The sequence below is a fragment of the Saccopteryx leptura genome, chromosome 11 (genome assembly GCF_036850995.1).
Source record: "Saccopteryx leptura isolate mSacLep1 chromosome 11, mSacLep1_pri_phased_curated, whole genome shotgun sequence".
Taxonomy (NCBI): Eukaryota; Metazoa; Chordata; class Mammalia; order Chiroptera; family Emballonuridae; genus Saccopteryx; species Saccopteryx leptura.
In genome coordinates, this window is record NC_089513.1 from 8473756 (window position 1) to 8497189 (window position 23434).

The 23434-nt window shown below is 40.2% G+C and overlaps 1 protein-coding gene across 2 annotated transcripts in view; it reads right to left on the reverse strand.

The window, feature by feature from the left end:
• The window catches only part of CDH7 (cadherin 7), a 118822-nt gene that overhangs the window by 55718 nt on the left and 39670 nt on the right, over nucleotides 1-23434 (reverse strand). For both annotated transcript variants that reach the window (XM_066353040.1, XM_066353041.1), the window contains exons 3-5: nucleotides 11598-11892; nucleotides 7574-7693; nucleotides 842-1009 (exon numbers count right to left, since the gene is read on the reverse strand). In XM_066353040.1, coding sequence (XP_066209137.1) covers nucleotides 842-1009; nucleotides 7574-7693; nucleotides 11598-11892 — 583 coding nt within the window. The remainder of the gene's footprint in view (nucleotides 1-841; nucleotides 1010-7573; nucleotides 7694-11597; nucleotides 11893-23434) is intronic.

Genomic DNA, 23434 nt, shown 5'->3' on the forward strand with positions numbered 1-23434 from the left:
CACTTGCCGTTACTCCCTTCTGAGGTCTGTCTGCAAGGGAGCTTAGTTCCCCACTGCCGACAAACGGGCATTCTGCAGACACTGCAGGCTGCACTGCACAATTTCCTTACATTCTTGAGCACGCTGAAGAAGTACCACGTGCGCTTACAAAAAAGGAAAAAAAGGCAAAGGCAACTAAAAGACAGAGATAAAGTGCTTTTTTTACAATCAGGAAATCTCGAGCTACAGGATTATTTTTTATTTTTATTTTTTTACCTTTTCCTTGGTTAAAGTAAAAAACCACTTTAAGCAAAGAAACGAAATTGAGGGTGTGTGGTTTTCTGGTTCTTTGGATTGATATCTTTCTGAAACACTGAGTGTTTGCACAGGAAAGATGTCGTAGAACTATAATGTTCAAGGTGTGTAAACTGGTTAAAAAAGTGTGGAGTAAGAGGTGAAACATTCAGTCCTCTTCTATTTGGATTTTTAAAAATAAAACACTCTTCTATATTACTTATTTCCACAACCACATAAATTACAGAATGTTGGGAAATGTCTTAAAGTGAAAAGGTTAATACATAAAAACACATAATAATTGTCTAGTATCAAATAATGTGAATGAAGAACCATATATTTAAGAGAGAAATAATTCAAATATAAGATTGCTTCTATTTACTTTTACTATCCTTCTCAGTATGTATTTCTGAATTAAAATCATGCTCTTGATGAAACAAAATAAATTATGGAGGAATGTAGTAAGATAATTGAGAGGAATTTGAAAAGCAGTTCCTTCTAAAGTCATGTTTACAGACCGGCGAGAAAGCTAGTTGACCCGCGACATTTAACGAAATAGCTCACTTACTTCGAGGGAAGCGAGGTGGGTTATCATTGACATCAGTGAGGGTCACGGTGACTGACGTGGTTCCCGAGAGTCCTCCGTTTTGACCAACCATATCCTTTGCCTGAATAACAAGCAAATACTGGTCTTTAGCCTCTCTATCCATGTTTGGAAGGGCGGTCTTGATGACTCCTGTAAAATTTCAAATCCCAGTAAAATGCATCACGATTCACTGAATTCACACTAGTGAAGAACACTGACTTAGGTAGCAAGCTCCCTCTTGAGATGGTGCCTTTTGCCGTTTAGTTTGTTTTTAATCATTTTAAAGCATCTCAGAGACCAAAGGGGTATGCTAATGACACGTAATATAAAACACAAGGAATGCTGTAATGTGGATGAACAGAGAGGATTATCTTTAAGTGTTATGAAAATATAATTCAGAAAAGATCAAACAATAAACAGAACTCTTTATCTAAAATAATGGGCGGTCACCTGTACAAGTGTATGGCAATATACCTCACCTTTATTCTCTCCAACAACTTAGTCCCAGTGACACGAAATCACCATAACCCCTTCAGTTACAGTCACTACCAAAATAATAGAAATGCTCTACAAAGAAAAAAAATGGGAGTTGTATACATTAAGCAAATACCATTTCAAGCGGTGGCTTTGATGCCCGATGCCTGGTGATCTTATGCAGCATTGAAAGGTCTGGGGAAAGTACTACAGATGAGAATGACCATAATAATGGCATTCAACAGCACTAAAAATATTGGTGTGTTTTGTTGTTTTCTGTTTCTAGTCAATTGAATTTAATATTAATAGCCCTTAATAATTCAGGTGTATGACAAATTGATTTCAGAATTTCACATTCTTTATGGGGAAATCTGACTCAATAATCACTGTTGCAGTGAATTAGTTGTATTAACAACTATATAACTATACTGCTCACAAAAATTAGGGAGTATTTCAAAATGAATATGAAGTGTTAAAATATCCCCTAATTTTGGTAAACAGTGTATTTTGTAAGTATATTAGGCTTTAATATTTAATATGGGATGTGATTTAGTTCAACTATGTTACATGTAAATACCTAAAATGACATACATACCTAATATACTTAGTATGTGTACATCTAGATAATATTACTGGTAATCCATTTATTTAATATGAGTCTATAGAGACCTTGAAACTAGCAGTATGAGGTCATCTTTGCTAATTAAACATAGGAATCCAGAATCCTACTTAATACTTTCTTGTACATTCATTTTTTCCAGCAAAGAAAATGCCTGACCCATTCACCTAGGACACGTGTTTATTGACTTAACTTGAAAAATGTTTGCTCTATTTTATTAAATAGATTCTAACTTTTAGGAGGAAGTTAGAATTTAAATCCTCACCAACTCAGACTGAGGTAGTGGAAGTCTGGTATCACACTCTTTTCAAGGGAGAGACTGGGTTTTTTGAAAGAGGATTGATTTGAGGGAAGAAAATAATTATATAAAAATTTGGATAAACATCGTTTTTTCCTCATGCTCAGCATAAAAATCATTTCATAGATTCCAAATATGTATTTTTAATTTAATTTTAAGTCATTTAAGGTTGATTGTTCAATGGACACATGTAATAATGGTCTATGTGTCTTATTTCAGCTCTAAGTGTAAGCTAGAAGCCTAGATTATCCCCTACTAGGCCTCCCCATACTTCACAATATTACAAAGTTTGCTGACTGTTCTAGGGTAGGGAACAGATGAGAAAAGCTTTCTAATGTCTAAGAATAATTTAAGCAATGAATCACTGGCTGCTAAAATTCCAAGCTTGATAACACTCATACTATCTTAAGTAACCCCGTTTTTGTTTAGATGTGAGCACTATTACACACACACACACACACACACACACACACACACCAACAATAATATCAATACTTTAAGCATTGATTTTACTTTGAGTGGAAAGTTTTCTTGTTGTTGTTGTTTTAACAATCACTTATTCTAATATACTAACTGCCAGGCACCCCTGCTATAATCACTGATATTTCTTTGAAATATCACAATGAAAATCAAAAGAAATAGTCATGAATCTATTTGGTTCAGTTAGTAACTGTCTAATACACAATTATTCTTAGAGTCACAATGATTCTGTGAATATGTCATATTTGTTCCTTCCTATTCCTGTTAACTGTGGTATAAACTCAGTGAGCATGCACCTAGGGAGCACTCACTGTGACCAAGTTTAAACTGTCTTTGCTAAGAGTTCTGGAATTTACCTCCCTCTCTCTCCCTTCTTTGCCTTTCTTTTTTTTATATTTATCATCCATTTTTATTTGTAGTGTTCTTTTCAAGTAAATTGAGCAATGAATATAAAAATTCTGATGGTCTACTATGTTTCACCTAGATGACAAAAAAAATGAGTTTTTAAAAAATTTCCTAGTAATTTTTTTTTCATTTTAATTCATTCCTCATTTTCCAATGTCAATATATGTGAGTTTCTGTTCTTGTGCATTTATTGTGATGGAGAGAGACCCACGTATCTCAATTAATCCACAGAGAAAACCCTAGAGCCTCTTCCCCTCATGGACTGGCTTCATGGCATTATTTTTGTTTTTTTTCATGGCATTATTTTTGAAAGGAAATTTCAAGTTATTAAGAAAAAAGTCCAGTAGTCAAAGTCACTCACTTATTTTTCACACCTCTAATCGTCTCTTCACAAGTGATCCTATAAATAGCACTTTTCCAAAGCAAAAATCATGACAAAGTATGCAAAGTAATGCAGGTGGCAAGGGTAATTTCTAAATACCTCAAATATTAAACGTATTTTTGACAAGAATGAAATAATTGGGAGAGAATTGAATTTAAATAGGGATATTAAAAAATGATAGATTTATAGTTCTATGACTTTTGCTAGCTTTTTGCTTTTAAATATAAACTGTCTGCATTTGGAAAAGAAGTCTCATATACAGGATTTGATTTGCATTTGCTATGTATTATACAGACAGACGCACACAGCAAGTCGTTAACACTATGACAAGATGTGCTAGAAGCCAGTCATGCGGTCAGATCCCTACAGTTCTGTGAGAGTTTACGGAAGGTAACATTTAACTCTAATAATCATTAATTTTAAGCCATTCTAATGAGAAGACTATATATACCCTGTAGCTCTTTAGAATAGATACTGAATCAGATTTTAGGCTTTCTGAATAATTTTTCATCTGACCTAATAACCCAGAGCATTTCATTTATTTGTAATGCATGAACACAAAAGGTATTGTGAATATGAAACATAAATTTATCACTGTAATTGTTCAACAATGGCCTGGTTTGTAGTTGCAAATACATTTTTAGATGATTATCTTATGTCCTACTAGTCCCTGGGTTGTTTCTCGCATACTCGGTTACCATGGAATCTTCTTAAGAACTCACGTGTGTACTACCCCCGTGCAGGGGAGCACACAATTATTGGTGCCTTCAATCCGCTCACTGCTCTGGACTAGTCTCGAGAGTCCAGGCAACCGCATGACCCGGGTAACACAAGGCTGAGGGTATCCATGTGCAGGTGCAGGACGCATTAGATGTGGAAGGTGAATCTCTTCCTAATGATTAGTATTGTTTTTTCTAAATGTTCTGTCTAAGCCTTATATGACTGGGTCTGTCCACCTTTAAGGGAAGCATAGACTAGAACCATAAACAGATGGAGAAGAGCCAGCCACAGTGCAGATCAAAGCATCTAGAATGTCCAAGTGTTCCAGAGTCAGCACCAAAGACTCTGAGGAAAAGACTCCCGCAGGCAGTGAGGGCCTGTGTTCAGCAAGCCGAGACATGAGTGAGGGACCTGCACACCATGCGCCATGCCACAGGAGGGAACTGGTGGGGGGCAGATCTGGCTTTTGTTACGACTCTCTTACTTACATGAATTCTACACGTGTAATATACTACAATGTATATTCAAAAGAAACAGTCATGATGTAGGTGCCGTGGAGTCACCCCTCTATGTTTGCCAAAGGACACTCCATGACAAGTGATATTTACCCAGGGCCGGCTTCATGGCCTTTGCCCTGGGCTGTCATACTGGCTCCATGCTTGGCTTTTTGCTCTGCTGCTAACATCCTGAAATCCTACTAGTTTCTGAACAGGAAGCCCACATTTTCATTCTGACCTGCGAATGAGGTAGCCAATCCTGCCATATGTGAAACAGACCAAAAAAAATGGGATCTCTGCTTGCAGGTTTGCAGAACAGAAGAACACATTGCGAAGACCCTTGGTCTTTCAGTCAATTGGGGACATTATGAAGACAGATGACCGGAATCTCCGCAGTCCTTTTAGCGCCGCGTTATCTTGTTTTGGGTGCATTTTATCTGCCTGTTGCAGTGAACTGTCAGCATTGGGTTTTGCAGCCCTCACATTCCCGTTTTATGGATGGAGAAATTAAGGCGGGACACACAGCGCCCTCTGGTCACTGGGCCTGTGAGTACTGTTAGGACTGACCATGAACTTGGAGTTTTTAGCAACATCAGCTGAATGATATGTGATTCATAAGTAGTAACAGTGGTTGTTAATATTATCCTTACTAGCCATGATAAATTTAATGTTTAAAAAGATAAATTAGAAGTTAAACTTACAGAGATGTGCCTAATAGTGATTTTCCTGGTCTTTTTTTTTTTTTTTTTTTTTTTTTAACAATCTCAAGTTAGCATATTTTCAGCATTTTCAAATTTCTGTCAAAAATTTTACTTTCTTCTCAAAATCTCTTAGATTTGAAGATGAAAAATATTTTTCATGATAAAGCGTCGACCTGGAAATGCTGAGGTTGCCGGTTCGAAACCCTGGGCTTGCCTGGTCAAGGCACATATGGGAGTTGATGCTTCCAGCTCCTCCCCCCTGTCTCTCTCCTCTCTCTCTCTGTCTCTCTCTCTCTCCTCTCTAAAATGAATAAATAATAAAAAAAAGAAAAACAAATATTCTTCATGTATGTAAGAACAATAATGACAATAAATAAAGAAGCCTAACAGAAATGTAACTTACAGCTCTTCGTGGCCTTCACAACGGAAAACTTTTCCCTTTTTTTGTCAAAACCCCCCCACATTTTTAGGGGTAATAAGAGCGTTCTCCTTATGGATTGGCAGAGAGGACAAGGCTTTCCAGAGCAGTTCTGCAGTAATGGTTACAGACAGAGAAGTCCCAGTGGTTACAGCGCTAGAAACTCTAAATAAAATTAAACTTTCTTCATCTCTGTCATACACAACCCTTTAGAATCTGAAATTAAAATTAAATTTGACGTTCGAATAATGTGATCCCGCACAACAGACTGTTATCACCCACTTTATCAACCAGTGAGGTCTTACCTACATGGGACTTACAACAAAGCTAGGACCACCATTTATAGTAGCAAAATATTTAGCCCCTGGAATTAATCCATGCTGTTTTTAGACAGCTTATGTAATGCAAGAGTGGTATAATTTGTGAGCAAATTGTCAGATACTTGTAAATGTCTCTCTAGGCTGCAGAGTAGATATATACGGGAATGGGTGGGTGTTGGAATGTAAGTCTCGGATCTCTCATTAAATCAGCCACAAGCACGCCTTCTACATTCCCAGGAGTCACACCACAAAAAGAATACTTGCACTGACTGCTCCTTCAATGCTTCCTTAATCTGAACTATTTCTTATCTACTAGACTTTCCAAATAGCTTCAAAATTCTACCACTACCCTGGTGTGAAGTACACAATACAGTTTTGAAAAATCTAATGAACGATGAGCTAAGATTAAATTCACTTCTCTGTTTACACGTGATTCCAACCACTGTTCACAAAAGATACTTAAAATTTTTATCTCCAACAGAGAATGAATTAATACTGCCATTATATATATATATATATATGAGAAAATATATATGAGAAAAAAATATGTGGCTTACAGGTACTAACAAATATTCATAATCATAAACCTGGCAATTTGAAGACTTCTTCATGATAAAGGCAGAATTATCAAAACATAAAGAAGTTTTGGATTTTCACTGGGATGATGAGGACTCACAGCCCACGCCTGCCCATCTTCACGCCCACTCACTCCTCCCTTACCCGCAGTTGACGTTATTTTATAACCAAGACAGTGCTCTATATTACACCCTTACATAATGAAAACGTTTTCAGCTGAAAATCAAAACAACATCTAGCCAAACAACCATGTATTCTATCTAGGCAATCTTGTATCTCACATTATTTTTTTTTCTCTTAAGATTAAAAATCAGTCATTGAAGTTAGTCTTTGATTTAGCTGACCATCACCTGTCTGTGATGTTAAAACTCATTTCCCTGAGAAATCCCACCTCTGGAAGGACGAGACGGACCTACCACTGACTCTGCTGCATGTCAGGGAGATTTTTGCTTGAGATTAAATTTCACTGCATATAATTCCCCTGTGAATTAATTAAAGAATAAAAACAAAAAGAAAAACTCACAAAATACTTAAAGGTAAATACTCAAGATTGTCTTATACAATCAGAAGATAGCATTGAAAATAGTTTTTAATATAATATATAGGTATATATAGGTATAATATATAGGTATAATATATATATTTTAAAGTATTCTTAAAAGGTGCTATTGCCTTTATAAGTAATACACAACTTGTTATCATAATGCACATATTGAGAAAAGTGTAATAAAAATATTATCAGCGCCAACTAGACTGAGTAAAAATAACTCTATGCCAAGCCAGACATGGTGACTTTCTAAGCAGAGTTGCATTTCAATTTTTACCTGTCTTGGGCTCCACCGAGAAGTATGGCTGTCCTTGCAGAATACTGTAGACCACGCGGGCACTGTTGCCATAGGTAGGATCATCAGCATCTGTGGCTGTCACTTGTACCACTGAAGTCCCTACACGCCAACCCAAAAACCAATGAATTAAAAACTTCTGAATGCCACAAAACATAAGAGCTCACAACAGGCTGGTGACCCTACCCTAGATTTGTTTCTAATTTTGCATTTTTCTTGTTTCAAGGCCCATGAAAAGATTTGATCACAGTAGGATAGGTGCTAATGAAGACCTCAGTAATATGTAAGGTGCATGAAAATAAGCTGGCAAATAGATAAGATTGATGGTGTCTGTTAAGACTGGGATATTGGATGGGACTCAAATTTTTGGCATATCCCATCCATCAGGGTCAGGTAACAAGTTTCTTTTTTTTCTTTTTCATCTTTTTTTTTTTTTTTTTTATCAAGAGCAATCTCTGCCAGTCTCAATCACTATCCAGAAGGCAGCATGACAAATAAGCATCCTGTCACTGAAATCACTGAGAGGGTCTCATGGCTGCAGCAAAGCAAAGACAGAGAGAAGCCGAGAGCTCATTAACTGAGGAAAGAATATGGGATTAATATTTACCTGGATATTAGTTGTTACCCTGTCTCTTCAGTGATTGTCCTATTTTTGTTTTATTTGTTTCTACTAATTGATTTAAGGCAAAAGCATAAGAAACTTTCAACCAAATCCCCCAAAGGAGGAAAACATGACAATTTTAATAATTGCATTTTTAGTTGTTTTTCTACATTTCATATGATAAAATGTCATATTGCTTCTTCATTTTACCACATAGCTGCTTATTCCCTATGGAAAGCATCTAGCATGCTGTTTTATTCCCATGTAGAATATAATCCTAAAAATATTAGTCACGTTAGCTTAGTTTACATATCTAAGCACATGTTATTTTATCATGCCCTAGCTGATGGGCATGGGACAAGTCCTTTTTAAAATGTATTCTTCTAAGGTCCAAGTTTGGCTCTAATAAGTTCTTTAAAAATACAACATTTTCAACTAACATTTCCTTTCCCTTTCTAAATTCTTTAATAAGTCACTGATGTCCATTTTGTAATAAATCTATTTCCTTCTCCACACTATGGTTTCCCTTACCATTTCCATTTTCTTTAAAATTAGGTGGAGCCTGATCTGTGGTGGTGCAGTGGATAAAGCGTCGACCCGAAAACACTGAGGTCGCCGGTTCAAAACCCTGCACTTGCCTGGTCAAGGCACATATGGGAGTTGATGCTTCCTGCTCCTCCCCCCTTTCTCTCTCTCTCTCTCTCTCTCTCTCTCTCTCCCTCCCTCCCTCCTCTCTAAAATGAATAAATAAAAAAAAATAAAATTAGGGGGAAAATATGAAGTAATATATATGGTACCACTTTTTTAAGTTCTGAAGTTTTCTGTGTTGTTATTTTAGGTTTTTGTTTTTGTTTTACTGTCTTGGGTGATGGTGTCTTGTGGATGCCTGTAGGTCCAAATGGTGAATAGCATACATGTGAAAATCATTTTCTTTAAGTTAATTTTAGAGAGGACTGGGGGGAGAGGAGAAAGGGGAGGAGCAGGAAGCATCAGCTCCCATACGTGCCTGACCAGGCAAGCCCAGGGTTTCAAACCAGTGACCTCAGTGTTCCAGGTCAACGCTTTATCCACTGTGCCATCACAGGTCAGGCATTTGAAAATCTTTTTAAAAATTAAATTTTATTTTAAAACGTTAGACTTAAAGGCACTGACGTTCTCAACATTCTCTATAGTACACAATCCTACAGCTCTACTCATCCTAGTGATACAATTATTACTGATTTTCTACTTAATTAGAAGAGAAAACAACTTAAAACAGTGAAAAAGAATACTTTAGGAAAATTGGTTTTGTATAATATATATATTTTTTCTGAATATTCCTTAATCTACTACAGAGAGATGTATTCTTAAATAAGTTTAATTTTTCCATTTTAACCATGCCAATCTGCCAATAAATAAGCAATCCTAAGGGCTATATGTGCTTTAAGTCTCATAATGAGTAAGCATGTAATGAAAAAGAAATAAACTTGAATATTAAACACTGAAAGCTTGTTTAATACAGACCATACAATTTAGTGGTTAGTATAACTACTTGATTAGAATTAAATACTTTGATAAACTATGACTCACTAGAAATTCACATAATCCATTTTATGTAGAACTTCATTGTTCTTAGTTTCAATGTTGTTATTAACCCAGGGATCTCAATTAGTGTCAATTAAATCCCGAAGCTCTTTGAAAAGTATTTCCTAAAAAGTTCTGAAACCTGTCAGAATCAATCAAAAAACTAAAATAACATGTGTGCATAATAATCACATTGTTTGGGAACAGAGGGACACCCGTGACACCAAAGCGACAGGGCATCCTTTCGCCTCTGAAACGAAGTTCCCATGGACCCAATTTGCATGTTACATTCCCTGTAGGAAAGGAAAACCGCAGCAAGCCAATGAGAGCACCCAGAACACCCCGTGAGAATGATGGAACTGAACTGAATTGCTCCAGCACGTCTCAAAACTTCCTGTTTTGAGGAACATTATTATTCTGGGGAGAACGATGTGCCTTCTCTTTCTTCTAAAACCTCCAACCAACATCATACTGCCACCGCCACCCTGACTGTCGATTTTGCTCTGGTGGTTAAGCAACAACAGTGCTCTGAAGATGTGGGCCGGCAGACAAAGTGTGAACAAGGTCAAGGAAGCGCGCGCACAGACGCTGCTAAGGTGAAAGGACTACCCTTGGGGCTCAGATTCTTTCCTGCCCATGAGCCTCGCCACCTCTGGCTCACTGTCAATCTGGATTTCTTTGGCAGCAAGAGCCACGGTGCCCCAAATAATTTTCCCTCTCCCCGTCTGATGGGAACAGAAATCTTGGGCATGGAATGCTGACTCGCCCTAAAGGGCACTGACAATACACAGCTTCACCATTCTACCCCTCTGCATAGGAGAATTCAGGTTGCTTGAATCCCAGAATGAATAAATGACTTTTATTGAACGTATAACAAATCACATTGGGTGGAATTTTCACGTGCTACAACACAAGTCTGGTTATTACTTTAAGTAAGCCTCCTCCTTCGATACTCGAAACAACAGAAAACAAACATATAAAGCTGCTGGTCTCTGTTCCAGCCCCTTCCTGTTGTATGGTTTTGTAAGATCATCCATACTAAAACTACACACTGGTGGAAACTATTCCAAAGGCACTGAAAACAGGGAACTTAAAACAGAGGTTATAGTATGTGATAAAGGATATAGTAGAAGTACTTGGCTTTCTCTTTTTCCAGTAGTGGGACAATGTCAAAGGCCCTGGAGCCAAACAGACTTCATCATTCTTTTATAGATCTCCAACTGAAGATAACGTTCTCATTATTATAAACTCAATATAAACGTTCATGCATTTAAGTTTCTGGAAAAATTAGAACAAGGTGAATGGCGGCATGTGGGTGGACATTTGTGGTTTGAGAACACTCCACAGCAGAGACAAGCAGATTCCAGGAACAGTCTGTCTAGCCGCTGACCACCTGCCTAGGGCCCTGCCCACAGAGAGAGGCTTAGAATAGAATAGTTTATCATGGTCCTACTATCAGGAGAGAGAATCGTGTAAGATCATCATAAGGCTATGTCTGCAAAGATATATACTTTTTTAACTTCTCAGGCATCATTTTCATTATTATTTTAAATTTTTTAAATGAAAAGGGAATGCAAAAGCTAATTTCTTGAAGATGTTGAGATAGCTATGTAAAAGGAAGAATTTCCTCATTTTCCATTTTCCACAAGATAAAATAACGTGTAGAATAGCAGGATTCCGGTTCTGGTTGTTAAACACATCTCTAATATTCCCCTCACCCAGACTGGCAGCTGTTACACAAATACTAGCATGATTTTTCTTTTTCAGGACGTGTGATGATTTAGTTTTGAATGCAAACCCCCTAAAATCAGACACTGCACAAGCAGCGAGTTCTTTACTTACCCACAGGAGACATTTCAGGAATCCCGGCGGTGTAGGGGCCATCCAAGAACTTGGGTTCGTTGTCGTTGATGTCCTGAATCTTGATGACGAACTCAGACTCAGGCTCCACAGGCTTGTTGGTGAGCCGGTCCAGCGCCTGGGCCCGCAGCGTGTAGTAGGCCTGCTCCTCGCGGTCCAGCCTCTTGGTGGCATGAATGTCCCCGGTGTTCTCGTCGATGATGAAGATGGAACTCGCCCCTTCGCCTGACAAGATGTATTTGATGGAGCCATCTCCTTTATCAACGTCAGAGTGAAGCTGGTGAGAAATTCATGTGAGATGAGATTAACTTTGCAAGCGAGTCAGCGATATGGGAACCGCTAAAAATAATTCTTATGTCAGGACGTGCAGCAAAGGCAGTTTTACTGTTCTTGGAATGGTAAGCTGGTGCTACTGGTGCCCAGCAGAAAGGCTCTTAGTATGTGTCAGCTTGCCCTGGTGAGCAAAACAACTTCATGTCTCCCCGCAAACAGTCTCACCTCCAAAGGTCCTTTACATCCCTCCCAAAAGTAGGCACTTGTGGTGTTATTTCTGACTGGTACTATTCTTGCTAGGATTGGACATCTTCTTTGCACCAAATAGACATTCAGTAAACACGGACAATGGGTTGATTTGGACTTATCCCAAGAAAAGGGACTTGCTGTAGAACATGTGTAACTCTAGATCTAATAGTGTTTAATATGCTTAGAAATCACTGCATTCTTTAAGGGTGCCCCCTGTCCTACCCACTTCCCTTTCTGTGACTTTGAAGTAGGAATAGATGTCCTCACTCATTCAGTCTCTCCAGATCCTGTCCTATACTTTAAAACCTGAAGTTGAAAAGAATTAAAAAAAAAAAGATTACACTGCTCTCTGAAGTCGGAATTTTACACCAATATGTGCCTGAGACTTCCACGGAAACCTTTCTGGAAATACCAAGAACTGCATTTGATTTGCATGATTAACCCCGGCGGCAGCAGCCGGGGCACAGCGCCTCATCTGCATTTCCTATCTGGGAACTGTCCCTTCTGTGTGTCAGAACATTATGTTGAACAGAGGAACCTTAGGACACTCACAAATAATTACACATTTTCCTGAACTTGATAACCTGAGAAGTCCGGGACTCCATCTGTCATTCATTTCCACCAGCTTTCATTCTCTGGAACTGCCATCCTCCTGACTCCATGACCGTGAATGCGAGACCCAGTTTACCAAACACCAAGGATTCTCACTGTCCTGCGGAACTCCCTCTCGCATTATTTAACACACAAGCTGCTCCGAGTGTGAAATACGTGCAACTACTTCGGAAGGTGGGTGCAAAGTGCACGCCTCTTCTGCGGGAGCTGTTGGGCAGAGCCCCTGGGTTTCTGAGAGCGATTCCTGAGCTGCCCCTGGACGCCCGTGTTTGTACTCTGCTCCCGAATATTTACATGCCTAATTGATCCCTTAGTTTCTGCAGATTTTAGTCAGGACTAAATAATACAAAAAAAAATTTTTTTTAATTTCCAGCACATATTATAATTTAGATTTGTTCAATGTGGAATTATAGAGGGGATTGCTGTTTCACTTGTTTATCCAGCATGTGGAGAAGTTGTAGTCTTGAAACAAAGGGACTTAGGTAATTTTCTTAAGTCATTCTTAGGGTATTATATATGTATTTCCTTCTAATTTAAGATGCGGAAAGCTGAGAATTGTTACTGTATTGAGTGCTTCCTACATGGCGGGCACTGCTCTTATTGGCTCTGTGTAGTAACTCATTCTTGCTCACCTGACGGCTTTATCTTCCCGACTAACCCAGGAGGAAACCGAGGTGGAGTCAGGTCACAGCGTCAGCTCAGTGTGGCTGCTCCTGAATTATAAAGCCAGCGAGCTGGTCCGAAGCCCAACCGCCACTCCCTACAGTGGGGCCCTCCATCTGGAAAAATGCGTATATCCCACCTGCCCCTCCAGGTAGCCCCCAACTCTTAACCAAACTCAGTGCATCGGGGGCTTTCCACTAACACGCCTTACGACTTACCGGGAGGGTCCTCTCTTGGCATTATAGAACAGCACTCATCTCTCCTACCTCAACATCACATAGCAAAAACGTGAGTCCTAGCACACAGGCAGATGAGAAATGAAAAGAATCTTAAGCTGCTAACAGCCCAAGCTCTGCCACCCTTCCACACTGCTCACAGTCACCCTCCTAACCTGACCCTCGCCCGTGCCAAGGAGTGACTGCACATCTCAGAGTGGTGTGAAGTGTTAAGGAAGATTCGATGACCACAGAATTGCATGCATAATAAATATACCCTTAGTGCCTTTAATCAAAGCTCTGTTCTGTCCCTACATCTTATTAGGAACTCCCATTTATAGAACCAACCCTTTGATTCATTTCACAAATTCCTGTCAACCGACTGCTGTTGTCACGGCATCTCCCATTATGCACCGATCAAAGTCCTTCTTCTCTACGCGCCCCAGACACACACATGCTCACTCTCACGCACACACACCTGTTTCAGGAGCCCTTGAACTTGGCTGTCCTCCCCCATGGCATTTCCCCCAGAGCAGATCACCACTAGGCTTGTCATCACTGCCAAAATTCACAAGCAAGAAAATAGCTTTCAGTTTAAGCTCGGTGTCCTTGCAAGGTTCATATAAGCACACGCAGTTACAAGGGGATGACCAACTTTGAAGTGTTAAGATGGATACATAAATATCCAGTGCATTCAGACATTTAATCTGTGAGATTGTGCACACTATAATAATCTCAATAGCTGGAGTGAAACCCAGGCTATTAGTAAAAAACTACCATCCTTCTGTTCTGAAAAAGGACATTCAGCAAAGAAAAATGTTGTGAGTGCAGAACTACCAAATGGCATTCTTAAACAGACACGTGTCTATGTGGGCAAGGGGCACAGACATGCACACACGACAGGCATGCACACTACCTCTGTTGGTGTCAGACTGTTATGGATGGATAAGTACTACTCTCCACAGTGAAAACCTCTGGCCAGGAAAAAAAAACCCAATTCTCTGAAACCATAACATGGTAAATGAATCAATAAACAATACATGAAAAACAAATTTCTGAACTCTATTCAAGACAGAGCAAAACTCACAGTATTATGTCTATTTCACTTGCAAATACCCTTGTCAACATCTTGTGCTACATCTAAATAACAACATCAACAAAATCTTGTTCATTATTCCCTACAAGACAAAATGCACCGGACTACCTGAGTTTCTAAATCCTTTTCACTCTGTTTGGTGTGACAACACAATAAATATTTACACTGTTATTATTCGTATTACTGCATGTAAACACCAACAGTGAGCAGCACAGAGCTCTGAGTCTTGCTCCCCCGGGGAAGGCAGCAGGGAAGGGATACAATCATCACAAGACTCCCACACCTGACTGTACGTCAGCACTGGTGTGGTGACACAGTAAGAAACGGCAAATTGTGTTGGACTCTTCATAAAATCTGCACAGGCTAAAACCACGAAGCCCACTTCACAGGTGCCCTAAAACATAGTGTTACTAATTCATGATGGCTCCATCATCTTCTGCTTGATAGGATACCCACTCCTTACCTGTATCATATCAACCCTTTCTTTTAAGTTTCTCTGCAATGATGTGAATTCAGAATCTTAGTGTGTTTTCACTTGGGCTGTTACAAAAACTGCCCCGTTATTCCCCTTTAAGAAACTCACATCATTTGGTTGTCATCATGTTTGTCAGAAAATATCACACAAAATATACATGGAATTGTAGCACACCCTCACCAGTTACTTTTCATTGCAGACTGTGATCCATGGATTTAACCTCAATTCTGAAGCACAGGGCTTCACATGGCTGTATACTATCGCCTTGGTCCCTCCAAAGTTGAAGCGGTTGGTGCTCACCCCTGACTGAGAATAGCAAGCATTTCCATCCTTCTCCAAAGGTTTCCTTGACCATCCTGCCTTCCAATGACATCCAGCTTGGCTTAATGCAAGTTGCCGTGTACTCAGACCCTCAACAATCCCTCCACATTTTCTCCATTGCAGGTTGTTTGAATTTCTTCAACAGAGTGCATCTAATTCTGCTTTATACTGAAAATCTAGCTACACTGTTTTCATATCTAACCCCTTCTTTAACTTATAAACTCCTGACGTGCTGGGTCCCTTTTTTTAATCACCATATTCCACACTCTCAGAAAACAATCTGTTGTCTTAAATTTAGCAAATGTATAACCCATTTCGTAAAAAACAGTCATGCTTGTTTTATTTCAATTCCTATCCTTTCAAGTTTTAACAGCATCAGGCCAAAAGAAAACAAACCAGACAGAAAACACCTCCTGGGTCTCTGGTTTGCTCCCCCTCCTCCTCTGAACTGCCTAGATGGGGCATACCCCTGGTTCGGGATGCCTGTGGGAACAATTGGCACATGGGATTGTCTCAGCACCTTCACCTGTCTGCGTTAGCCAGCAGACAGTACCCTGGAGGGGCACACGTGACTTCTCATTCTTCTCTGTCCCCCCGAGTTTTACACAGTAGTGTATACACCCACACTTTCCATAAAGGTTTTATTGACCCTTGGATGTCCTTGGATGGCAGGCTCTCCATATCCTTGATGAATTTTTACCCACCACTTACTTTTTTATTTAAGACTATAAAGACCAAAACTAAGAACACATCAATGCACTGCGGCTCTGGCAATTTTCTTACAAATCTTTAACCAACTAAGGCTTGATATAAACTAACCAACTACCTAGTCTAGCGCTTTCAACACATCTGCTTCAAGTCTAAAAATGGTGAATATTCCTCAATTTAGTAAAGACTGAGGTTAAAAAAATCCATGAAATGTATTGATCAACTTTTCTTCTCCGAACAGCTTAAACTCTGCGTGTTACCATCTTACTGATGAACTGGTCTTTACTCTGTCTTAGTCTTCTTGTCCATAAAATGGAGATAAAAATATCTCCACTTGGACTTGACTGAAAACCTATAGCAACTACTAGAGATGCTGCAGTAGATTGTAACTCGTAAATGACTATAACATCAGAACTGTACCTTTGAATGCTTTTGCCTTTGAAAACATACTAAATTTCACATCAGGGGAAAAAAAATTGAGACCAAAGATGAAACTTTTGGGAAAGAGATGATGTTCACCACGGAAGCTTTGACACTAAAAAAATAAAACTAAACAAAAGTATCTCTGATAATCCTCACTGACCTACATATGATGAAGATGGAAATAGTTGTAGCTTTACATTCAGTGTTCCCTTATAATGAACATTTGAATAAGAAAAATGCAAAATGCAGTACTGTTTAAATAGAAGTCTGTACTGGTACTGCAGTTGTGTACTAAAAGAAAGTAATTATGGCCAAGTAAAAAATATGCATATTCTTCTTTAAGGAGCATGTTAATAAATCTGTGTATGGTTTTTATGAATATTAGCAAAAATTTCTAAGATCAAATTTCTATCTTTGGTTTACTTATTATAGGTTCCTGATTTCTTAAAGTTTAAAAATATAGATTGTTGGAACCCATACAATTTTCTTTAACTGAACTTTTACAAGGTTAAAATAAGTATAATAGGCAGATTTAAAGCAATAATTGGCAGAAATAAAACTGCTTGAATACACACTCTTGTGCTTTTTAACAGAGCTTTTCCACATGCCAATGGACACCATGTGGTCATCCAGCTGTTGAGAAAATATGACACATGAAAACAGGGGTATGAGTCATTTTCTTTCTTGGCTGAAGTATTCCTAATTCATAATAATCACTGTGGTCCAGGGTAACGGAACACTTTGTCAACGGAACTCGTTGACAAAGACACCTGGTTTAAGAAGTATAGGTATTAATTATTAAACAGAGCAACCCATGAGAGGGATCCAATTCAAGGAATGCTTAGGTAAGATTAAAATAGCCAAATAGAAAATCTCATTACTATTCTTTTTTAAACCAACCATATTTACAAAGAAAGGAGGAACAACTGAGCTTGAGTTTCATCTCAGAAACAGTTCACACAAATCCAGTGGTGATAAACATCCCTTCAGGGGTCTTAGTTCATTTCATCATCATTGTGCTGCTAGGTCAGCACAATGGACTCCGAGGCACGACCACTGAATCGCCATGCTGCTCCTCAGTGAGCTGCCCTTTTCACCCTTAAACCGCAGCTGCCATGTGTGGTAGGGGTCAGCATCTGCAAACATGCACTTGGTCTTGAGTGTTGAAGTGAGGATGAAGGAGGTAATGCATTTTGGAAGTAATATAACTGTCTATCCATATGCATAAAATCACATACAGTGTTAAAACAGAATTATCTGCATTCCTTATCAGGAATAACCTTGCTTTTGTTTGAAAAGGTTCTGCATCAGGGCCTATGGCGTGGTCTCTTACAGCTCCTCACTGGGAAACATATCTGTCCCATCAGGGAGCCAGGGAGAACCTCTCAGCAAGCATTCTCAGCCCCCTCCCATGCCACAGTGGGCAGCATGCACCTCCCTAAAGCAAGTCCCAGCGCCCACCTCCTCCTCCATCTGGTAGCTGTCTCCAGGTCACATCCAAAGCTTTCAAACAACTACATCAATCTGGAGTCCAATATGTACTGAGCAACACCCCTCCCGGGCTTTTGTCACAGGGAGCGTCAGGTTCTCACTTCTGGGATTCTGTGCAGTGCCTGACCCGCCCAGCCCTCAACTCCAGGCAGTGAACCAGGAGCCCACAGCTGGCACAGCCCTGGCAACTGGGAGCATTTTTCTCAGGAGTATAACTTTTAAGCTTGCTTTTTAAATGGAGGTTGAGCAGAAAATATATGTCCCAGGAGGATAGAGCAGTGCCACTCAAAGTATGGTCCAAGGACTGGGTCTATTTCTCCAGGTCCAGGTAAGTCTAAAAATTGAGACGAAAGGCCCAGCAATGTTTCCAATCGTTGCAGTAAGACATTGGGTTGAACAAAAGAATGATCGTCACAAATAAGGATTGATTTTTTTTTAATCTAAGTAATCCATTTTAAATGTAGTTACAAAGTTATATCAGAGTATGTCCTGTGTTCTTAAGAAACAAATAAACTTACCAATAAAGAAGGACAACAACATGGTTCTTAACCCAGATCAGCTAAGAAACACGGGTCCGTGGCTAAAACCCTACGGGAAAGCTATTCTGAATGCTCCCAGGCAGTCATCAGTCTGAAACTCTTCTTCCTCTCCCAGCTCTAGGGACACGGGAAGCGACTCTGAGCCCGCATGGGGGCCCAGGGTGACCTGCAGACGCCATCCTTCAGGTTTACACAGACATTCTGTACAGGACACTCGAGAGACAGAGCTCAGGTTAATGCTGCAGAGGGCAACAGTGTGATGGACGTGCAAGATTTCCGGAAGTCTTCTGCCCTGCCCCGCACCACACTGTCCTGCCTTGTGCATTCGGAAATAGAAACCACGACAGTTAAAATGATACAAATAAAATCTTGGGGTCTACATTTGGATGAGATAACGTCAACATGTAGCAAGTTGCCAAGTTGGCAATGAGAGCCATTTTGCCAAAGATAATACTTTTTTTCTGGGCCATCCTACATCCAATAATGGGGCGCTTTTAAAGCTCCAGCCCCTCCCCCTGATTCAGGACCACCCTGAAGAGGCTCCCTAATTCCACAGCTCCCCATAGGCTAGCCAAGGTCGAGGCTGCCACTGCCTTGCAGCCCAAATCCCTCCTTGGCCCAATTCCATTTCCTTCCCTCCCTCCGCCCCTGACACGTACTGGCTCCAGGCATCTCCCTCCAGGTAAAAGCCTTGTCCCAGGACCGGTTTCCCATTGGATGTGACCTGCAGTGCGTGCAGGTGACTAAGTACGCAGGTACAGAGCAGCCGAGCTGGAGCCCGGACACTGTCCCTCACGCACACCCTCGCCGAGGCACAGGGCAGGGAGAGGCACGTGCACGTGACCTAGTGGGAGATGTGCATGAAGAGCAGCAGCCGCTGATGAGAAGTCACGGTGGAAAACTCCATCCGGGACATCACCTGGGCAGCGCACTGCCTCAGCCCTCGGTCTACACCTGGTATCCTCTCGCGTTTCCCCACGCTCCCAAATGCATCAGTGTCCACAGACTCCGCCCAGTGGACAGGCCAGTCACAGCAGTGAGGGGCTGCCCTATGAAGTGTTCTACTGGGGAAGAGAAAGACACAAAAGGGGCCACAACTCAGCCCCGCGGCCAAATCGGTATGCGATGGTCCCCTCCCTACACCCTCCTCACGCTGTTCTCCATGCCCAGGGTGAGTGTCCTGCGTTCACTGAAGTGGTATGATGCCCAGATCTACTACACGCTGTTTCAAGCTGAGTATGTGTGCAGGGGCCCAGGCGTTTTATTTTCAAAAATTCTCTAAGTCAAGTTATTCCTTGCCCAACTTAAGAAGCTCGCCCAAAGGAAGAGAGGACTACAAGAGAGAAGGCTAGAGAAATGTCCTTCCATTTTACTGATAATCACAGTTTGAAAGACAGCAGAGGAAAGGGTTTATTAACTAGGTGAGAGAGAGAGAGAGGGAGAGGGATAGAGAGAGAGAGAGAGAATAAGCAGGTCTGCAGAGCTTTGGCAGTAATTTGCTGATAAAGGAATAAATTACAAAAACATACCACAAAAAAAATCTCTGGCATAAATGCAATAAACACGAAAGTTTCCTACACGAAGACAATAACCTGTTTCCCATGACAAAACCCTCCAGGGGGTACAGAGCTGTCTAATCTATAATAGAGCCAGTATAAGAAATAAGACCACATTCTGCCTCAGCTGACCTAAGGCGAAACTAAGGCCTGTTCTCTCCTCTACAGAAACATAGCATTTGGAAATAAATAAGGAAAACAAAGATCTTCTAAAGCAGGCATCCCCAAACTATGGCCCACAGGCCGCATGTGGCCCCCTGAGGCCATTTATCCGGCCCCCGCCGCGCTTCCGGAAGGGGCACCTCTTTCACTGGTGGTCAGTGAGAGGAGCACTGTATGTGGCGGCACTCCAACAGTCTGAGAGACAGTGAACTGGCGCCCTGTGTAAAAAGTTTGGGGACCCCAATCTAAAGCCTTCTTGGGGCTCATAAGCAACTGCAGTGACTTCAACATCCTGCCCTAAGAATACATGTTTCCATAAACAAATGAAATGAAATGAGTAAAGCCACAGAAAAAAGAAAAAGCAAGAAAGCGACTTAAGTGGAAAGGACTAGCAACAATCGTACCAGGTTAAGAGCTAGTTGACAGACAGGAGAGACATCTTCCAATAAATAGCTCTCATCACAGACTTGGGCAAGACATCATTGGTTTCCCTGGGAGAGACTGGCCTGGACTGTCTTTGTTTATAGGTTGATTTGGTATCAACAGGAGGATTCCGTTAGGACCATCTCGAGAAAGGTGGCTGTGCCCCAGCCCTTAAAAACAGTCACAGTGGATGAGGGGCATCATTGCTTAAGACTGATTTTTTGCAAAATTTCATTTGGCTTTTAAAATAATGAAATTCTGTCCAATTTTTTTTTAATGCAATAAGTTCTCTATTTTTCTTAGCAGCTGCATTTATTTCATGGTGTCAAATATTAGCATTCTGTTCCCCATTAATCCACACACTGAGATTCAAGACAAACAAAACAAGCTTTCTGGCAGCACAACTGAAATCACTAACGTGAGTCAGAGTAATATTGACACCGATTCACATTTGCATTAAGCATTATGACAAAGGACAACACTCAGGGGACCTGAGGCCAGTGCTACAGATGCTGCTCTAATGTTGGACAACCTGAGGCAACTAGTAACTTTTCTGGACATTAGTTTGTCCAACTACAAAATGGACCCAACTAGGGAGTTCTGACAACTCTCTATACATCTCCTCTAAATAAACGAGAGTGAACCGTCATTACCCATCCAGATTCCTGATACACTGGCCATTCTATAACTGCCCAAGACCGGGCGCTGACTCTCAGGTGCATGGTAATGCCTTAGATTAAACACTTCTAAATCACATATAGGAATTGTGTGGCTATATCACCTTGCTAAACTCAGGACTATATCCTGATACAGATAATGGCATCCTCAGAAAATCCCAGACTTATTTTGTAATATTTATTTCCATCATTTCAAAATGTCCATTTTGTAATAGTTTATGGGAGGAAAAAAAGACATTAAGACATTATTTCAGGGTACTTGCTAGAGAAGATTTGTTTCCCTTATGTATACCAGCTAGTAATTTAATTAAATAATTCAACAGAAAACATTAGCTTTTGATTTAAAAATGTATGTCAAGAACATACACTAAGCATCTTTAAAGGGCACATCAAGATAATATGCTACCAAAACACAACTGTCAGGACAAGTGCATTTACTTAAAAGAAAATATTATTAACAGTCCTTATAATTTACCAGATATGTACAAATTCAATTAGTACCACTTACAAATACACAGCTAAGAAGATCCATTTGCTCTCTCTTTCCCAGAGATTTACAAGGTTACACATTTGCTCAGTATTTTATCCTGCCACATTATAGAAACATGGCTAAAATGTATTCTTCTGTTTCGACCTGAACTACCCCAAACTCCTTGCAGCACTACTGGGGTGACAGTAAGTTCCTGGGCAAAGCCTGCTGTCCAGGGACATTAATAGACAAAAACATTCCCAGAGGGAATCATTGTGGGTGGGTGTTTTCCCCCTAGTTTTCTGTGTTGCTTCTATTGACTATTGTGTTCAATAGTCTTCTATTCTATTGTGTTCCTTCACTGTGGACCAATAAAAATAAATAATAAATAAAATGCCAACTGAATCTCCTTTCATTTGTATGACTTGTGATTCAATAATAATTAAAATAAAAAAAAAAAACAAACAGAATCCCATAATGGAATAGGCATGTTTTGTCACATGTCAAATATAAAACAATTAGCAGTCCCTGTGACTTAGTAATCACAGCAAGGAGTTGACTGGGGTCTGCATACTATGTGAAAGGGAACCATTTTAATCATGAGGAGGTAATGGCAAATTCTCCTGCAGGCCTGATTCTATCCAACTCAAATCTCATCACTGCTGTAAAAAATAAATGTAGCTACTCTATTCCTTTCTGTAACTGAATACCTCTTTGCTGTATATTTATAACCTGGACTTTCGTCCACCTTGCTTTACCTATTGTTTTATAGATCTCTAATTCAAATCACTAATAGTGAGAGCTAATATTTACTGTAATAATGTGCCAGATACTGTGATACAAGAGACTCCAATTCTCCTCGAAACGTCTGTGGTTGACATTGTTGGTCTAATTTCACACATTAGAAAATTGTGTTCTAATGGGATTAAGTCCCTTAACCACTTACACAATAGTGTCACAGACTTGAATCTAGTTCTTGCTGACAAGATCTGTATTCAACCCACTCTTACCTATACTGTGCTGGCCCTATAAATTTTCTCCCATTAGAGATGAATGGCCTAGATCTTAAGATTCTTGCCTTCCCGCATATGAAAAATCCAACCTCAGTAATAAGGCAGAATGGGAGCATACAGCTGCCAAATTTCCCAGTGTTTGGTTTGTATCCCTCCTTGTCCTGCTCTGACCCCCATCCCCAGTCAGCTGTCAGTGACCAATGTCCCTCCTGCTGTCTCGGCTTCACGCACTGCAGCCCTGCGTCAGGGCTGCGTGACTTCTCATGGACATGAGCAGCATAGCTATTGCTACTTTACAGAAAAAGTGCAGACCCTACTCTGGTCTCCCTTCCTTTAACATCCTGAATACACATATTATATGATTATCATATGATCCTATCAGAACACGATGGTTTTACTGCTCTGCAGCTCAGGACCGAGAAGTGTGGGTGGCTCCCCACAACTCTCCGTGGTG